Here is a 21,092-nt window from a genome sequence, read left to right on the forward strand (position 1 = left end):
CATAAATAAGTAAATAAATAAATGAAATTCAAAACAAAGGCAACAGGAAAAAAAAAAAAAGAAAACGAGGCGCTTTGTAGTGTAAAGAATAAATGAAATGTATGCTATTTTACGCATAATTAGCTTTGCATGCTAACAATGCTAAAAGTTACAAAACTGAATAAAAGGTCTTGTGTTCATTATTTTCAAAAAGTAACAAATTATTAGAAGTATGTACACATGCAGGTTTAAATGAAGTTGAATAGAGTGTATACTTGTGCCATAGTGTGTTTAAGGGTTTTATCATGATGTCGAATGAATGAAAATGTGTATGATATGCTTTGATGGGTGTTGAATTGATTTATGATGGTTTTGAAATGGTACAATATTATACGGTTTGATTAATGATTGAAATATGTGCTTATGATGAATTGTATTGAACATGTTGAACTGCCGACAGGTGTGTTGACTCTCAAATCAGCAAAGTGTTGTGGTTTAAGGTTTTTGTAAATAACATATGCTTAAGAAGGGTGTAACATGTTGGTTTAAAACATGTCAGACATTGACCATTTTTGAATAAAGTCATGACTAATGCCTGACATGATGTTTCTTGATATGGTCGTGTACTGCAAATAATATTGTTGTTACCTATGTTTATAATCAAAGGGTTTGTACATTCATCTTTGAACTATGCTGATCAATTATGTACAGTTGAATGATTGTACTGTTCAAAATTAATTGCTGCTTGCTGTATGCTGTAAAATGTGAGTGAGCTCATACTTTGACTGTGAAAAAGTTTTGCTCCCAGAGGCAAAACAATGACTGGGTTATTTCTTATCTGAAGCCAACCTTAAAAATGTCTGGAGAAATCCAGTAAAATCCATTTTACAATAATGTCACTGTGAACTGAACTGAACTGAACATGGACCTGTTCTCATACGGAGTTGTAAACAATAAGCTGAAGAGAGTGTTTCTTTAACAACTGATCTACATTAATTAGTTACACTTGCCGTGAAGGCAGAGTGGGGGTGTATGTGCTAGCAACCTCTGCCCCCAGGGTGATTATCAGATCAGTTTCCATCACAACGAGGGAATAAGGATTAATACAATGTTCCACCTCTTCTATGAAGTACATTTTTGTACTCAGACCAAGGACGTGTGGGACTGGGAGCCCCGCCCGGCCAGATTTCTGGACTGTAAGTTTAAAAATTCTGTTTTTGAAAAGAAGCGTATTCAGTCTGCTGCACAGTGCTGTGGGTATTGGTTTTGTGGCGTTATTAAAGATGTATCCATTTTTGTGCAAAGATGAGTGATTTTTGATGACTGATCTGCTATGCTGTTTTAATAAAGCTGGTAGGATTAATTTTAATTCAAATTAATGTCTGTGTTCTCTTGCACTGCCCACGGACTCACGGGGAAACCTGAGATTTTCTGTATTTTGAGAAAAGGTTGTTTTTCCCCAACAGTAGTCCTATAATGTGATCAATAGTGGGCAGCAGGTATATGCTTCTATCTTTATCTGACACAAATTAACAGTAACACTTTTGAAAATAACTTTAAAATAATAATAATAACAAGCATAAAACATGGTAAATTATTTCATATACATACACACACACACACACACACACACACATACACACACATATATATATATATATATATATATATATATATATATATATATATATATATATATATATATATATATATATATATATATATATATATATTATATATGAGAGAGAGAGAGAGAGAGAGAGAGAGAGAGAGAGAGAGAGAGAGAGAGAGAGTATACCTTTGTATTGAAAGGGAATATTCCATGCCGGAAGTATGTTGCTGCTGACTTAACAGACTTGGGGAGTCAACATAGGCAGCTCGTCGAAGTTTTCTGCAACATTTTTTCCCCACTAAAGGCGCAATTTGCTTTCACAAAAGAAGACGGTAGGACGTGGTTCTCTTTTGAGATAAACGCAAAGTGTATTTTACAGTGAGTATGTGTACGAATTAACTTTACAGTCCAGACTAGCACAACTTCTTCCTCTTTGAGGCTGTCGGGAAGCTAGCAGCTTTAAGCTTTGTTAGCTTAAAAAAAATCCACTGTTTTGGCTCGACAGGGGCAGAACGTCGTTTTTGTTATCACTGAGATTTATGTCACCCTAAAGGCAAACTTAAATACAGAAACGTGTCAGTTTAAGAGTGATTGAATTGAAACCGTAGTTCAACGAGTCAGCGACTGTTTGGGCGATTAAAGTTGGGTACTAGCGTCCAGTTAGCACTCTAGGCTAGCTCTCATTGCCAAGTAGACCCTTTATTATAATAACTAGCGTGTTGCTCGTGGGGATCCACGGGCTCTAGATTGAGTAGTGTTTATAAAATGGGTAGCAGACATTTTTCAAGGGTGGTAATAAATTAAGGAAAGCTTGTATAATGAGTTGGAATCGCATGTTATTCCAGAATGTTTTTAGACCTCAACAATTTTTAGAAGAGGAACTCAGCCCTTTTATTTCCTGTTAATTATGTAATTTTTTTATGTTAAATTACTATCTTAGTGCATTTATAAGTTGTTTAAGTTCTTGTTGTCATATACATGCTATTATTATTAATATGTATATGTTGCGGACATGACGAGCGAAGCTCTTCAGCGTGTCACCATGTCATTTAGGTCCTTCAGACTTTCGTCTACCATCGGTTTTGGCATTTTACGACAATGTTATCCAATTTGTGGTTTTGTCTACCATGGGCAGATTTTTTTTTGTGTGTGTGTGTGTGCGCCATTTCAGGTTTGTGGCTTAGTCTACCATCAGTTTGTGGCTTTTTACGACAGTGTTGTCTGGTTTGTGGCATTTTCCCCTATGGGCGGATTTTTTTGTCATTTCCGGATTGTTTTGTGCTATTTCTAGTTTGTGTCTTGGCCTACCATAGAGTGAGCTTCGTGTTGCTGTGCAGCGCTTTGCTTGTATTCTGTTTTATTTTTACTTCTATTTTGTCATTTGATTTTTAAATGGCCCAGAATGGAAATAAGTGGTTTCACTTTTTTGTGTCATCCATGTATTTTAACATATTTACAGTTATGTTCAGTACATACATTGAACTTACTAAATAAAATCACTCACTGCACTCACACTTTTAATATAAAGATCTTACCACCCTCTGCTGGAATGGCATATGAGTCCAGAAAGGAGTTGGTAACATCCATTGTTCAGTGTTGTTAGCTTATATCTGTAGCTTCTCCAAAAATAGTCCTATTAATGTTCTGTTGTGGCAGCGTTCATCCTTGACCCAAAATACATAAGCATACCAAACGGCAAGGGTTGGTATTTAAATCACTGTAAATAAAAAAAAAAAAAAATATATATATATATATATATATATATATATATATATAGTTTTTTTTTTTTTTTTTTTTTTTTTAAGAAATCAATACTTAAAACATCACCGAAATAGGAACTCGGTACATTACCTAATTAATGGCACTTGTACATGTTGTATGAGCACCTTTATGTTTTAACATGTCAGTAAAGATTATAACTGATATTATTTGTGTCGTCTCATTTAGAAGAGTGAAATAAATAAAAATGGAGAAAGTCTATTTAAATCGACATTGATTTAAATCGAAAAAATAAACTAGGGCTGCAGCTATAGATTATTTTAGTAATAGAGTATTCTATCGATTATTCAGGCAATTAATCGAGTAATACAATTAAAAAAAAGTACTTCTGCATTTTTAAACCACATCACTAGTCCACGGCTCTCCCTAAGCAATGGCACAGTGTCGCTGCACCGCCACGCAGATTGTCAAATTTAGTGTATCTTTTTCTGTTTTCATGGGTAATTATTTATTTTTTCACATCTTTACAAGTTTTGGATCTTTCCAGGTGTCAGGAGCTCAGCCCTCCCCTGATACTGGACCGTGAGCCCGGACAGTTTGTATAATCCTCGGTCAGTCTGGCTGCACCTGAATGTGAGCACAGCCTGCGGAAAAACTGGGCTCTGGGAAGGGTGCGATGATTTACCCAAACTGACCCTAAATGACTAAATGAAGTACTTTTATTTATTTTCGGAAATGTGCATCGTGCTCAAAACAGTACATGAAGCCCCCCCCCCACTGTCTCTTTAGAATGCTGAAACAATAAACAAGGGATATTTAAGTATGTTTGTGAGTACTGGCAATTTTTGGAGGTGGACATATACAACGGACTCTGAACTTTAAGATCTGATGTTACGAGCCCCAACGAGGCAGCAGTGCGTCCCACTGTACGCAAAGGCGAGCGCCGTTTGCTTTTCATGTACCATTTTGAGAACAGAGCACAATTCTGAAAATTAATAAAAGTACTTCATTTAGTCATATTTGGAGTCACTTTCGCTTTCAATGCGCAGTAAGTCTATTTCAGATGATAAGTGTGGACCCCCTTTCTCTTAAGGCTTTATTTTTCTCTTGTGTCGCATTGTAAAGTGGAAGCTTTTGGTGCTACAGATTAGCTCTTGCCCAGCTTGTGTTCATTCTCTAGTCTTATTCTGTTTTTTTTTTTTTTTTTTTTTTTTTTTTTTTTTCTGGGGACATTGCAGCACCACACACAGGCCTGGCATATGTACTATGACATTAAACGGCACTTCGAGGCACAGAATTTGCCTCAAATACTTTTTGTAATTGAATTATTCGAGTTACGCGACGAATCATTTCAGCCCTAAAATAAACAATCATGACTTTTTAGAAAAAAAGTTTTGTTTTTTTACACCACCCTTGCAAACGGCAAATGTCAGCTGTCCACAGTTCATCTGTGATCCAAGTCACACACATGCAGAGCTGCTGCTTTTAATTTGGCAAAAAAAAAGAGTGACAGAAGAAATTAAAACCACTACACTTTTCACTCATGGTGAAATGTGTTGTTGAGTTGAGCCTCATGGTGTTAACATGAGACTTAACTCACTCATGTTAAGAGCAGTGTAACACTTAACTAAACTGACTAAACCAATTGAACTACAAAAACACAATAAATCAATAACACTAACAACACTGTTAAACTAGCATGAAACACAGTAACATTTTAAACCCCAAAACCCTGAACTCCCATGGTGCATTGCAGCACAATGTCCATTGATTACTGGTTAGCTAAAATTCCTTGTCAACATTATTTTACAGACTTACTCGATAGGATCAACTGCTGTAAGCAGTTTTGATATCCTGTGCAACTTTTATCGCTTGCATGGCAAATTATCTCAAGACATTCTCAGTGCCTGGGACTTGAGTCATTGCTGTGTCTCTTATCATTATGTTACTATTTAACTTGATAAATTTAAGACTCTATGTGAATTAATTTGCTTTTGAAAGCATTGCAGTTGAAATCATTTTATCCTGTTAAATTTGGGTGAATTGTGGGGCTTTTTGTTGCTCTTGCTTTAGCTTCAAAACATGTCTTGACATGATTGAGTGACCTGTCAGTGGCATTTTACACCACCTCGGCAAGGGGTTTTGAAATCGGCACAGAGGTTTTATTAGGTCACCCACATTTTTATAAGTCGTATGCATGTGCTAATTTGGAGAGTTGTTTTATACTCCATAGCTTGAAACAAAAGTGTTAAATTATAACCTTGGTTCTGTTTTTTAGGCAAATGGTCATCTATTCACTCAGGACAAAAATGTATTTAATTAGCATGTTATTTATCATGCAAACATCATGTTAGCAAACAGAAATTAACTGGATAATAAATGTTATTGTAAAGGGCAAGAAGAACTCAAGGTAAACTGCTTCTTGTTGCCCCTGGACAGCTGAAAACATCATTACAAGTGCCAAGTTGGAAAGGACCGCTTCAATGTGGAGCTAAATGTGTGCAGGTTTACCTCACTAAATGTAAAAGTGTTAACTTTTTTTTTTTTTAGTAGCTGTATATAACTGTGAATTTGTGACACTGAAGGCTGACGTTTCTACGGTCAAAATAGAATGAAGACCTTCGTTCCGCCTTTTCTCGAGACCTAATGATAAACAGCCTCATGCCTAAAGCCCCGTTTACACACAGACAGTAAGAGCTCCCGGAAGCGTCCCGGAAGAGTTTTTGGCCGTCTTAAGGATCACACACCGTTGTTAATGCTGGCACTAGGGGGCGTGGCTTAGTTCCGGCTTTACCGGGAATCATCGAAAAAATTATTCAACATGTCGAATAATTCCGGGAGCGCTCCCGGAGACCTCCCGTGACGACAGCGACAACGCGAACAACGGCGTTTCATACTTTTTAATCGCCGTTTCATCCTGCCGCTTCCTGTAGTGCCGCAGTTCTCGTTGCGCCGCGATGACCAATCAGGGACTGAATATGTAGTGACGTGGAGATGTCTGGAGTTTGAAGATGTGAACATGTCCTGTATCTGGTAGCAGCTTGTGAGCAGGACTTATGTCTCTTTTGTCCTTTATTTTACAATCATGACAGAGTTTTTGGAGCGAGCAGCAGCACCACAGCAGCGTGGAGCGGAGTTTCTTTTTATTTTTATTTTACGTGCATGCGCGTGCGAATCGTCCTGGAGATTATTTTGCTTATTAGCTACACAGCTGTATAATAAAGCAAATGGTGACTGGCTTCTAAACACAATTATGACAGAGTTTTTTTGGGGGAAAGAGCGGAGGAGCAGCCCCGCAGCAAACAGCAGCAGGGAGTGGAGTTTCTTTTTTTCTTCTTTTTTTTTTTTTACGTGCGCGCGAGCGAATCGTCTGTAGAGAATATTTTATTAATTAACTACACAGATGTATAATAAACCAAATGGTGACTGGCTTCTAAACACAATTATGACAGAGTTTTTTGGGGGAAAGAGCGGAGGAGCCCCGCTGCAAACAGCAACGGGGAGCGGAGTTTCTTTTTTTCTTTCTTTTTTTTTTTTTTTTTTTTTACGTGCACGCGCTCCGCCCCTTTACACTGCGAAAACAGCCGGAACTACCGCGAACTTCGGTCTACGTACTACTCGCTGACAAAACCGTCTATGTGTAACCTTGGCTTAAGACCCCGGTGCATTCAGGGTGACGACTTTAAAAAATACATTTCACTCTCCTGTCCTTCAAACATGAACCAGGTGTGTTTCTGATGGATGGGACACGTGATGTAAACTTCTTACTGTAGCACTTTATGCATCAGTAGGCAAGTCCCCCCCCCCTGTATTTTCTTCCTGTTCAGTGTTCAGAGTGTCACAGTCTGTGACGTGGGCATAGCCAAGGGGGTTGGAAACACTGCTCCCCAAGCCCCTTAGACACAGGATCTACATTTGAAGACATTTTTAAACATCCTGCTACTAATAATGACAATAACTAGCATGCTGCCCATGGGGATCCATAGGCTATAGATTGGGTAGTGCTTATAAAATAGGTAGCTGACATTTTTCAAGGGTGGTAATAAATTATGCAAAATTTCTAGAATGATTTGGAATGGTGTGAGTCCAGAATGTTTTTAGAACCTTAGGCCTAAACAGTTTTAAGAGGAAGAACTTTTATTATATCTGAAGAACCCTTTATTTCCTGTTAATTATGTAATTTTTATGTTAATTTACTGCCTTAATGTATTTATGTAGCGGCTGCACTCTGCGTTGTTGTTATGACTCCGCCCATTTGCTCCTCTCGGACGCAAACTCACGATTCTCGGCATGAGAGTCACACTCTAACCAGAAGGCTAAAAACCCGGGCTCTGGCCTCTTGACCAGAGATTCCTTTTGCGCTGTTGGGAGTGAGGTTTTCTAACTACTAGGGCTGCAACAAGTAATCGCTAAAATTGATAAAAATCAATTACAACAGGCGTTGGCAACACATTGCGTCATCGATGCGTTGTGTTGAGCGATTACGGCGCCAGAACCTGCTGGCCACTTCTGACGGCGACCAGTGCACAGAGCAGATCAGATGCTGTTTCGTAGAACTACACAGTTAGAATATGGCAAATGCAAGTAGACGAAAGAAAGATAAGACTTTAAAAGTTTTGGAGCACTTTACGTTAAACAACGCAAAGATGTTTGTTAACTGCAACACTTGCAAGTCGGACCTCGCATGGCACAGGAGGCTCAGGCTGTTTGCGCGTCTCCCAGAGCAGCAAGGTGAGGGGCAGAGAGGGAGAGAAAAAGAAATTTTATTTTATTAATGTTGTCAAAGTCCTACCATGGACATTAACGCCTGTCCGATTGTCCGGGACAAGTGTAAAATGTGATCGGACAAGTAATAGCTCTAAATCTTTGTCCGACCGGACAAGTGGCTTTTTTTTTTTTTCTTGCTTTTAAACATTCAAATCCTTCTCGCACTTCGCGAGAAAGCGTCTTCGGTTTTTCCTGCCACAGTCTACGCAGCGGACAATCGGAAAACATGGTAACACCGAGTTCTCCCCAGACAGTGGAACGACGCCGCCGCGCCATCAGTGTTCTGACAGCGCCATCACACTGCCGTGCTCTCAGGTCGTTTTTAAAAATTCAGCCAGGCTGCTTATGCAGAAGTGGCCGCCCCCCCACCCCCGCAGAAGCTGCAGCGGAAAAAAACTGCGTCAAAGTCTTCACATAAAACGAGCTCCTTCTGGATGTATAGCTCCAGAAATTCATTTATAGGCTTTATTTTACTGTTGAAAGTCTTCATGTTTCCAAAGTTTGCTCAAATACGGTGTGTGTGAGAGAGAGAGGGGGAAATGGGGGGGGGGGGAGAAAGGGGGGAGGGGGGGGAGAAAGGGGGGGGGGGAGGGGGAGGGGGGGGGGGAAAGGGGGGGGAGGGAGAGGGGGAGAAAGAGGGGGAGGGAGAAAGAGAGAGAAGAAGAGAGGGAGAGAAATACGTATATGTGGGATGAGTCACGTGTCATTGTGAAATGACCACATTGACCACAAGTTATACAGAGAATGTTGCACATATTAATGTAGCCTGACTATGTGTCAGGCTACAGTTTTTGATTTAGGTTTTATGGTTAACTGGTTATGCTAATTGCTCATTTGCAACAATAAAATACCTCTTTTTTCACCATATACATTTTTTATAACATTTATATGTTTCAATGTTTTATGGCAACTCAGCACTTTGATAAAGCAGTGCCATTTGAAATAATTATTTTTGTTCTTTATTATAAACTGTTTTATTCTTTATTATTTTATATTTCAACAGCCAAGGGACATTTGACAATTTGTTGATTTTCAAGTATTTTAAGTTTTCAAATAATGTTCTGTTGTTAAATAAAGTGATGAAGGGGGTGGTGGCCAAGTGGTTAATGCGCTTGGTTTTTACATTACCTGGTCTCCATGTAATGTGGAGTTGCGTCAGGAAGGGCATCTAGTGTAAAACCTGTGCCAATTCAACATGCAGATCCACCTTGGATTTGCTGTGGCGACCCCGAGTGCAAACAAGGGAGCAGCCGAAGGGACTTACTGTTAAATAAAGTGATGGAAGGAGAGAAAAATTGTTTCCCTGGCACATTTTTTAAAAATTCCCCGCTAATCCGATTAATCGTGTCGAAACCCCATCAGATTAATCGATTACCCAAATAATCGTTTGTTGCAGCCCTACTAACTACATATGCACAGTGACACCTGCTGGCCTCTGTCACATTTATAAATTGATTAGGTTCTTGTTATCATATACACATTATTGTTGTTGTTGTTGTTATTATTATTACCATTATTTTATTTTTACTTCTATTTTGTCATTTGATTTTTAAATGGACCACAGTGGAAGTGTTTTCATTTCTTGTATAATCCATGTATGTATAGTTATATTATGTATTTACATTAAACTTACTAAATAAAATCATGCAAACATACACGTACACAGACGCCACTTCGCTTTTAATTTATAGATGATTTACCGCCCCCTGCTGGAATGGCGTGCAAGTCCAGAATGTAATTCTCAACGTCCAATGTTCAGTGTTGTTAGATAATATCCATGGTTCTCAAAAATGTTAGTTCTATCAACATTCCATTTTGGTGGCGTTCATCCTTGACTCAAAATACCTAAGCATACCATATGGCAAATACGAGGTCTTAGAAAAGTAACAGACCTTTTCATTTTTTGCAAAAACTATATGGATTTGAATCGTGTGATTGCATCAGCCAAGCTTGAACCTTCGTGCGCATGCGTGAATTTTTTCACGCCTGTCGGTTGTGTCATTCGCCTGTGAGCACGCCTTTTCCTCCGCACGTCTTTTCATGCCGAAAAAATGCTGATGTCAAACTCTTCTGCCATTTCTGTGGTAGTCAGACGACGTCCCGGATCAACAAAGCGTTTACTTTGGAAATGAACGGCACATTCCACTGTTACAGGAGTTTTTTTGTCATGAAAAGACGTGCGGAGGACTTCGCGCGTCGGGACGGAGGCGCAGGGCACACAACAAAAAGCAACGCCGTGATGAAGCCTCACAGGACGTGTTGTGGCATGTCCAGCTCGTCCACAATTTCTCGGATAGTCACACGACTGAAAAGCCACCGAAAGCCGTCTGAATCTTCCGAATGGTGCAAGAGCTGGGCATGTTAGGGCTTGTCCTGTGAGACCAACACAGAGGTGCTTTCGTCCCGCGCCATGAGCGGCTCCGTGGCGAATTTCTCCGCTCCTCTTTCCATTACAAAAACTCCTGTAACAATGGAATGTGCCGAAAAATTGCTATGTCCAACTGTCTTGGCATTTCTCTGGTAGTCAGACGACGTCCCGGATCAACAAAGCGTTCACTTTGGAAATGATCTGGTCTTTTGAGCCTGTCGATCGCCACTCAGTGCGTGGCGCGCCATCCGCCGCTGTGGGCCGTCTTTAATCCAGTTGTAATTGTCCTTAATCTGTGTGATCCCCATTAGATCTTCACCGAAAGCCATCTGAATTTTCCAAATGGTTTTCACTTGGCTGTCTCTCACACTTTCTGAAAAAACTTCCGTTGGCATATCTCCAAACGCTGCGCGGCTCTCTGCTGAGACAGAGTCTGGTCGGAATTAATAACTTCAAAACGAATTGCCGCTTTAAATAAAATTACACCTCTTACAAACATTGTAATACAGACAAGAAACTGCAATCAACAAAAACGTTTTTTTCATCCCAAAATGAGACGTCCTGCATTCTTTATAAATTACATCCTGACGTGCAGCACAGCCAGCTGCAAGAGCTCAGATGTGTGGAAATACATTCATGCCAATAAATTCTGAAAGGAAATGCTTTTGACAATAACTACAGATTTTGTTTATATCTATTTATGTCCTGAGATCAAGGATCCACCATGTAGAGTTTATTATGTCCAAAGTTTAAGGATCCAGTGACCAATTTCATATTTATTTACTTTAAGATTCAATAAAATGTTGTTCAATTTCAGTTCAATTTAATCGGCTTATAAAGCGCCAAATCACAACAAAAGCCATCTCAAGGCACCTCACATAGAACAGTTCAACATAAAAAATAAAATAAATAAATAAAAATTAAAAAATTCAAATACATAATTAAAAACAGAAGTAAAAGAATAAAGCAGATTAAAAAATAAAAACTATTCATAAAAAAGAGAATAAAAATAGGCTTTAAGTCTTGACTTAAAAATGTCCATGGACTCCGACTGCCTCACTGTCGCTCATGATAAGAAAAAGCTCTTTGACCCACTGACATAGAAAACCTGTAAAGCCTACTTTTAGCACACAAAAAAATTCAAAAGAGGTATCGATAAGGAATCGGCTCAGTAAGCGGAATCGATAATCGTATCTATATTGATACCCATCCCTACTCCTACTGCAGGGCAGAACTGTTAAATTGTCAAGCAAGGACAATGTATTTCTTTCTTTCTTTGTTAATTAAATGTGCTTGCAATGTGCTCTGGGCAACTTCATTATCCAAGAAATACAAGTATCAGATTGGGACTGTATTAGCAATTTCTTAATGTGAAATATACACTCAACAAAACTATAAATGCAACACTTTTGGTTTTGCTCCCATTTTGTATGAGATGAACTCAGAGCTAAACCTTTTTCCACATACACAATATCACCATTTCCCTCAAATATTGTTCACAAACCAGTCTAAATCTGTGATAGTGAGCACTTCTCCTTTGCTGAGATAATCCATCCCACCTCACAGGTGTGCCATACCAAGATGCTGATTAGACACCATGATTAGTGCACAGGTGTGCCTTAGACTGCCCACAATAAAAGGCCACTCTGAAAGGTGCAGTTTTGTTTTATTGGGGGGATACCAGTCAGTATCTGGTGTGACCACCATTTGCCTCATGCAGTGCAACACATCTCCTTCGCATAGAGTTGATCAGGTTGTCAATTGTGGCCTGTGGAATGTTGGTCCACTCCTCTTCAATGGCTGTGCGAAGTTGCTGGATATTGGCAGGAACTGGTACACGCTGTCGTATACGCCGGTCCAGAGCATCCCAAACATGCTCAATGGGTGACATGTCCGGTGAGTATGCCGGCCATGCAAGAACTGGGACATTTTCAGCTTCCAAGAATTGTGTACAGATTCTTGCAACATGGGGCCGTGCATTATCCTGCTGCAACATGAGGTGATGTTCTTCGATGAATGGCACAACAATGGGCCTCAGGATCTCGTCACGGTATCTCTGCATTCAAAATGCCATCAATAAAATGCACCTGTGTTCTTCGTCCATAACAGACGCCTGCCCATACCATAACCCCACCGCCACCATGGGCCACTCGATCCACAACATTGACATCAGAAAACCGCTCACCCACACGACGCCACACACACTGTCTGCCATATGCCCTGGACAGTGTGAACCAGGATTCATCCGTGAAGAGAACACCTCTCCAACGTGCCAAACGCCAGCGAATGTGAGCATTTGCCCACTCAAGTCGGTTACGACGATGAACTGGAGTCAGGTCGAGACCCCGATGAGGACGACGAGCATGCAGATGAGCTTCCCTGAGACGGTTTCTGACAGTTTGTGCAGAAATTCTTTGGTTATGCAAACCGATTGTTTCAGCAGCTGTCCGAGTGGCTGGTCTCAGACGATCTTGGAGGTGAACATGCTGGATGTGGAGGTCCTGGGCTGGTGTGGTTACACGTGGTCTGCGGTTGTGAGGCTGGTTGGATGTACTGCCAAATTCTCTGAAACGCCTTTGGAGACGGCTTATGGTAGAGAAATGAACATTCAATACACGAGCAACAGCTCTGGTTGACATTCCTGCTGTCAGCATGCCAATTGCACGCTCCCTCAAATCTTGCAACATCTGTGTCATTGTGCTGTGTGATAAAACTGCACCTTTCAGAGTGGCCTTTTATTGTGGACAGTGTAAGACACACCTGTGCACTAATCATAGTGTCTAATCAGCATCTTGATATGGCACACCTGTGAGGTGGGATGAATTATCTCAGCAAAGCAGAAGTGCTCACTATCACAGATTTAGACTGGTTTGTGAACAAGATTTGAGGGAAATGGTGATATTGTGTATGTGGAAAAAGTTTTAGATCTTTGAGTTCATCTCATACAAAATGGGAGCAAAACCAAAAGTGTTGCGTTTATATTTTTGTTGAGTGTATTTGAATTAGGAGAGGTCATGGTCTAATGGTTAAGCAGTGGCCTTCCGACCAGAGGATCCTTGCATCAAACTCCAATCTGGCCGGACAATCACTACAGACCCTTGGGCAAGGTCCTTAATCCCCAAGTTGCTCTACTTTTGCTGTATGTTTAATAGTTTTATTACAGAATTCCGTAATTATCCAGGGTTTACTTTTAAGATTAAGCTGTAGACCTTCAGATGGAGGCATTGTGTTATGATTATAAAGTGGGAATGGGTCTTATCCTGTTGGCTTTACATCAAACAGTAAACTGGTGAACTCAAGCTCAGGTACATTCACTCTGCTGCCCATGTTTCTAAAACTATGAATGCCAGACGTTATAGTCTATCTACAAGAATGTGTTAAAGTAGTTCTGTTGAGTGCTGCACGGTCTTGCAATAAATTTTAAGTGTAGGTAAACTTTAGATGTTAAGTTCCAGAATTTATTATCCTCAGTTTCAAAGAAGTTTGAAAACTTTGTCAGTGTGGAAAGAAAGTAGAAGTAAAGAATAGCTTTAATGTGGATTATAGTGTCTGTGCTGTGGCTGTTCCACTGTCCAAATCTATTATAAGTGATTGTATTGTGATGAGGAAGTTGGTCTTCCAGCTGGAATGTCACCGGAAATTAGTGTGGAACAAACTCATGAGCTCTGTTGTTCCCTGTTCTGGAAGTGGGAGTGTTTTCTTTGAAATGGGTTTGGCTGGTGGTTGTTGAAATTTGAAATGGTGTTCCTAACATCATGGTGAGATGAGAGAAGTGAACAGGTTGTATCATGATAGTAAATAATACACAAAGTTGTGTACCGTACGTGCTGGCACAGAATCAGTTAAATCTTGAAATTCGTGGACATAGGTGATTATATTACATTGGCCTTGAATCAGTGCCAGGAACAAAGTGGTCCTGACCTTCAGGGATAATCATATGCATGTTGCATATTACCATAATTTCCGGACTATAAGCTGCTACTTTTTTCACCGGCTTTGAACACTGCGGCTTTTACAATGATGCGGCCAATTTGTGGATTTTTACAGGCTTTTTCATAAGTCGAAATACGTCAATTGATGCTGTCAATTTATTGCCTGAAAGCTGTGCTCCTCATGCGGTGTAAATTCATACACACACACACTATAAATATAATGTATTACCTCTTCGTTTTAGTGAAGAAAAGTCCCTCTCCAGCATTTTGTGCCCAAGTTGCACCGTCAGATCAGTTAGCGGACCGGAGCCTTTCCCCCCATCCTTCCAAACCGGCTCTCTGTCTTGAGGCAACAAGTCGAAAAAGTCACAGCGCCTCATTAACGTCTCATTTGCCACAGACATCGGATCCTGGCTGCACCCGATGAAAACTCAAAAAGTTAAAATTATTCAGTTCTCCGTGTGGAGCAGAGACACCGTGCGTGCACGCTGGATGACGTGCACATCAATATTTACGTGTAACACTTCAGGGGGGAAAAGCATTTACAGTACATATTTAATTAAAAGTTAAAAAAATCTTTCTGTCTAACATCTTTCTGTGTAAATATAGCATGTTACAATGTGGAGACCCGCGGCTTATACACAAGTACAGCTTATTTATATACAATTTCTTTTTTTCTTTTTAAAATTAGTGGGTGTTGCTAATATTCAGGTGTGCTCTATAGTCTGGAAATTACGGTATGTACAGTCACAGTAGCTATGTAACATTGGTATATCAGCTGATGCTAAATCTGTGATGCCTTTTAAGAGATGACAGAAGATTGTGACTCTTTATTCTACATGTCTTCTTCCCTTCAGGTCATTTTTGGAAGTGGGACACTGCCCCAGTTTTTGAGCTGTGGTTGCATGCGAGTGCCCTTCAGTCACAAAACATGAATACAGGCATGATTACACAAACACAACAGATACAATGACCACATTGTCATAGAAAATCCTACTTTCTTTCAGTACAGTGAAGAGGCAGGCTTATTCAGTGTAATTTTTGATTTGTAACTTTTGATTTGTGGTTGTTTTTAAAATGGTTTCTCTCTTGTTAGAAATGTCTTTGTCACGGGGCTTTGTTATGCACAATGCATCGCCAAGGTTTCTGTGGTGTATGCTATAGAGTTAGGATGTTAGCCAGTGGAAAGCGAGCCATTCTGTAGCTTATAGTTATTCTCTGGACTTTAGCGTAATTGACAGCAGACATTTTCAGTCATTTTCACCTAGTTTCAAGGAGATTGCACAGAAAATTGACACATTTCAAGTAATCACATGACAAGCCAGGCGGGCTTTAATCCTCTGGGGTCCAGGAATATTTTTTAGATTTTACCATACTTTCAGTTATTCCCATTTTAAGATAAAGTTTCATATGAAAATGTGCACAACGATCTCAGCTTTCAGAATATGTTGCATATTTTTGAAGAACATTGTATGTAGAAATATTTGGCTCTAAATCTTGGGGAAAAAAATTAAATGCATTTTGTGAAAATTCTTCCAATCTTGATTAAAAATACACATTTTATTCATGTGGATGAACTGTTTTGATTGCTAGGAATGGGTTTATTAAAGTCTTTGTTTCACAAAAGTAGTGTAATATATTTAGAAAATTGCATATCAGTGTAACTAAATGAAAAATAAAGTCACATACTTTTCAGCTAGATGTTTTACCTCTATGCAGAAATGTCCATAAATAGTTAATTGGATGAAAAGTGGAAAGTCCCTCACAAAAACTGCCCATTTTTCAGACTGCAGAAACTGATCTGCTGATGTCTCAGACCTGTGATTCAGCTCGGTATGGTATCTGGGCCACCAGTAGATCATGAAGATAATGTTCAATGATCAACATCTGAAGTTACACTGCTTGTTGCATTGTAGTCTCTACTTAACTACATTGTTTCCACAAAGACTGTAACTAGTCAAAGTGTAATGCTGCATTCACGGGTTGATGTTTAAAAAAAAAAAAAAAAAAAAAAAACAGCCATGTGGTGGTGGCAGAATTTTCTGTGATCTTTTCATTAAGAGTAATGGTTCAACAGCTATTGCGCAACATGTGACCAGACCGTGAGTGGTGTAGTGGTTAGCACTGTCACCTCAGAGCAAAGACATCCAAGGTTGGATTGCAGAGGCGATTGAGGGTGTTCGTGTAGTTTGGTTTTCATGTGAAGTTTGCATGTTGATTGATTCTGTGTGTTGGCCCAAATGGTTAAAGATAAATCTACAGGTACTAGTTATGTCAGCCAAGGACGTAATAAAATCATCAGCGTTTATTTGTGTGTCTGACTGTTGGCAGGATTGTGTCAAAACTACTGAACAGATTTTGACAATTTTCACCAAAGATAGATATTAGGCCAGAGAAGAACCCATTAAATTTTGGAAGTGATCCGGATTCTGGATCAAGTTTCACTTTATATAGGCTTTTCTGGATTACTGTTAGCAGGATTACGTCAAAACTACCACACGGATTTTGACGAGATATTCAACACAGATATATATTAATCCATGGAAGAATCCATTAAATTTTGGCAGTGATCTGGATCCAGATTCTGGATTGAGATTCACTTTATATAGGCTTTGAAGAATTGCATCAAAACTGCTTCATGGATTCTCACCAGATTTGCAACACAGATAGATATTAGGGCATGGAAGATTCCACTGAACTTTGGAGGTGATCCGGATCCAGATTGGTGGATGTCAGAAATCTCTGATTGCTCTTGTTTAGGTAATGCTATGATTAGGACTAGTGTGGGTGTGGTTTCTCTTTGTAAAGGTTGGACAGCTGTATGGTGGTTGAGGGTTTTCATCAGATCTAAAGAAAAATTTGATTTTTTTTTTTTTTTTTTTTCCCTTTGATAGTACTTGGGAAATATTATCAAGCCTGGATTACACATTGAGTTCATTTAAAAGAAGTGATTACTCAGGATGTGCATGTCATGAGGTCATAATCCTCACATTTTTTTCCACAGCTAAAGAGCTTTTTTAATAGTGGGTGTGATCTTGAGATCTTATCGTCCAGCGGGGTTTCATGTACAAACTGGGATAGGAAGTCCCATGATTATAAGATTTAGGAATGCAATGCTGTTCACACGTAATATGAAGAACACACACCCATTGATCTGCTTCACAACCAAATGTTGTATGTAGGCTTTAGTTTTGAAATGTAACTTAAAATGCTAGACCTACTAGTCTATAGCTTAATGTACTATTTTAAATTAAAGCTGTATGGCCTTTAAAATTTCACAAATTGACAAAATTTAGTTTCTACCAAAATCCAATCATTATAATGTAGGATTATTTTTGTAACCTATTGCAAAATTACAGTTCATTTCAGTGGTGAAAACATATTTACCAAGGGGGAATGCCACAGAGAATATTTTCTTTTCTTTCTAATGCCATCTACAGGAGGAAGCACGTGTGTGAGGTTTTACTTATGACCTGATGTACTTGCATGATGCATATTCCCAGGGCATGCACACTAACATCTATAAGATGTCTTTCTAAATCACTTCGCTTATCTGGTTTAAGAATCAGCATTTTTAGATTCAGACGTGTTTATTTCTCACTAACTTTGACAAAATATATGAGAAACATATAAGATTTATACAGAAATAAGCTGTTTCATAGCATTTTCTGCCATCTTGGTTTATTTTGTTCAAGCAAGCAGTCAGGTGACATCATGTTGGCTTTCTTTACTCTGATTGGGTGCCGCCATATGTTTCCTAGCATCTCTCACACAAGTCACGGGAAGCCGGCATGTGATCTGACGTGGCTTCCAAATGTAAGTCTTTAGCTGTCTGATTGCTTGAAATTCTCTCCTTCAGGGGGAGAAATTCTACATTGAATCCAGACATCACAAATTTTTAATCATACTTGCAATATCATATTCTGAATCCCTTATTTAAATTCTAATGAATAAAATGATAGTGGTGACAAAGAAAATTCCTTTTATAACTTAAAGCTTAAAAAAATACAGGTGGTGCAGCTTTAAATTCATTTTTAATTTGGAGTTATACATCTTTATCTCACAGGTTATCATGACTTAATGTTAGCTTTAATCATTTTCCTCTCTCCCACTAAATCAGTCTTGCTTAGCAGTAGTATAATCTTTAATTATGAAGATGGTTCATTATTGTATTGTGGCCAAGATAAGGTTGGGGCTGATCCGATCCCGCATTGGTATCTGGTTCTGATACAGACGTAATTCGCGGATTGGAATTTCCCGATCAAACTCCAGGATTTTCCGATACCAGAGAGAAACCACATCTGTGAAACCTCTCTTGTACTGCCTGTTCTCTGCTGTGTTTACTGCTGAGCAGGGAGAGGGGGAGGTTTCTCTCAGCTGCTGAGAGTTTTAAGCCACCGGTAAGGGCAAATTTCCGCCCAGCTCTTGGGTTCAAATGGTCTGTGCTGCCAAGCGCACATTTTCCAAAAAGTGAACTGAATTGTTACTGAAAAATCAGCCACTTCAACGTCCGGAGGCTGTGAAACACTTTAATAGCAGCTCAGAGCACAGCTAAGGAGGACAGCCGAACAGAGATTCACTTTCTCTCCGCTGAACGGGAAAAGCTCCACCAAAATCCTTTAGTGTTTACCCAGAGTTATTCACATGAGCGTGGCTGATGATACATTTAGAAAATTAGAGTTTATTTTACAGTTGAAAGGCTTCGTGTTTGCTCAGCAGGTAAACGGCAAGGGGGGAGAGATGACTTTCTCTTTTTGCTCCAACGCTTGCTTTTACAATGTAAACATATGTTTCAATTGAAATTGAATTGAGAGACTGAGGGAGAGAACTTAATTTTTACTTGACAATGTAAACATGCTTCCCGTGTCAATAAAGCTCCATTGAAATTGAGGAGAGACAGACAGACAGGCAGAGAGGTTGACAGACAGAGAGAGGGAGACAGACAGAGGACTTGATTTTTACTCTTAACACTTGCTTTGACAATGTAAACGTATGTCTCCCATATCAATAAAGCTCCATTGAAAATGAAAATTGAGGAGAGAGAGAGTGTGTGCTGTCTTTTCTCTTTAAGTCTATAAAAAAATAAAAGTATTTAATTCTTTAAATTGACCCACAAAACAGACATATTTCCAGCCATAACTTTGTAACAAATCATGGTAGGGCTTAGATAATAGGCACAATTGGTCAATATGTGGGCCTGATGTACAAATATTGGGCCTGAGAGACAAATATTACTGAAATTAACTAAAGAATCTAGTCACAATTTCACTATTAATACCCATTTTTCACTATGTACCCTATAATGTGAAAGTGCACATATAGCGTAGACCAGTAAAACCTTTTTCTTACAGATGTTACTTTCTTGTTCCTGAACCTTTCTCTCAAAAAGCTACATTAATTTGTTGATTCATTTCTACAGTGAATCTGAGAGTGACTTTATCTGTTTGTTTTGCTGATAAGGTGCCACACAGAAGGTTTTGGTACTCCAATTTTGTTAATCTATTGTTTATAAATCTTAGCTATTTTTATGTGCTACTTTTTGTAAGCCTCAGATTTTTAAAATGTTTACATTTCTGCATGTGCAGGCTATGGTTATTTATTTTGAGTGTTAGTTCATGAACTAATCTACTATTGCTTCTGCTCCCCCCCACTATGTCTCTTTCAGGTTGGTGTCTCAGATTTGACTGTTCGTCACTGTGATAGACATCAGGGACAGGCCACACTGCACACTTTGACCTGCTAAACCGTTTTCCAGCCACCATGTCCAAACTAACAGCTAGCATGCCCCCTCCATAGTGTCTTTCTTCATCTCCATTCCATTTCTTGTCCACCCCTGATGCAGTAACGTCTGGTAGCAACACTAGTGGCCGACCCCTTCAAGCGTGATGAGCAGCTTGCACCGGCAGCATCATGGCAGCACAGGCTCAGAACGAGATCTTCACTCGGCTGCTTCCTCTGTTAGCCTCCCCTCAGTTAAAAAGACTCCCAAGAAACGTCGCCTTTCCCTCCATTCACTCTTTGGTCGGCGACGACGCCCTGACCATGATTGCAAGCACAAGTCCAAGACCCTGCATACTGCAGCTGGAGTGGATGGCATTGTCAGTACGGAAAGTGTCCAGTCAGAAACTTTCCAGGATAAAACATCTGCCCACTCTGCACAGGGCGTAGCATCGACTTCGTCAGAATCGGAATCTTCATCAGAGCTGCTTGAGTGTCCACTGTGCCTACTGCGTCACACACGAGACCGTTTCCCAGACATCATGACCTGTCACCACCGCTCATGCATAGACTGCTTGCGGCAATATCTGCGTATTGAGATTTCAGAGTCCCGCATCAATATCAGCTGCCCAGAATGTTCTGAGCGCTTTAATCCCCACGATATCCAGATGATTCTGGGGGACCGAGCTCTCATGGAGAAGTATGAAGAGTTCATGCTGAGAAGGTGGCTGGTTGCAGAACCTGACTGCCGCTGGTGCCCTGCCCCAGACTGTGGGTAAGAATGAGTGCTCAGCATAGAATGAAAGAGCCACATTAAACACATTTAAAACATAAAAAAAAAACTTTTAACTACATAGACCGCTCACCTGTAGCAAGAGCATGAAATCAAGGGAAAATGATCAGCAAGTAAACAGATCGTTTGCTTCTGTAAACATCCATGATACGTGTGAGATAGAACAGAACTGTTGCACTTGCATAAAGCCACTCTTGGTGGAAA

The 21,092-nt window shown here is 39.6% G+C and overlaps 1 protein-coding gene across 3 annotated transcripts in view; it reads left to right on the plus strand.

Moving 5' to 3' along the window:
* The first annotated feature begins 1,800 nt into the window (after positions 1-1,800).
* LOC117501400 (E3 ubiquitin-protein ligase RNF19A-like) overlaps positions 1,801-21,092 on the plus strand; it is a 34,919-nt gene continuing 15,627 nt past the window's right edge. Inside the window, exons 1-2 of one of the 3 annotated variants that reach the window (XM_034160278.1) lie at positions 1,801-1,923; positions 20,043-20,870. In XM_034160278.1, coding sequence (XP_034016169.1) covers positions 20,263-20,870 — 608 coding nt within the window. In that variant the 5' untranslated portion in view covers positions 1,801-1,923; positions 20,043-20,262. Of the gene's footprint in view, positions 1,970-5,804; positions 5,816-20,042; positions 20,871-21,092 lie in introns of those variants that run through there. The other 2 variants (XM_034160277.1, XM_034160279.1) reach the window with 2 other exon arrangements.

This window comes from Thalassophryne amazonica, chromosome 20 (genome assembly GCF_902500255.1).
Source record: "Thalassophryne amazonica chromosome 20, fThaAma1.1, whole genome shotgun sequence".
Lineage (NCBI taxonomy): Eukaryota > Metazoa > Chordata > Actinopteri > Batrachoidiformes > Batrachoididae > Thalassophryne > Thalassophryne amazonica.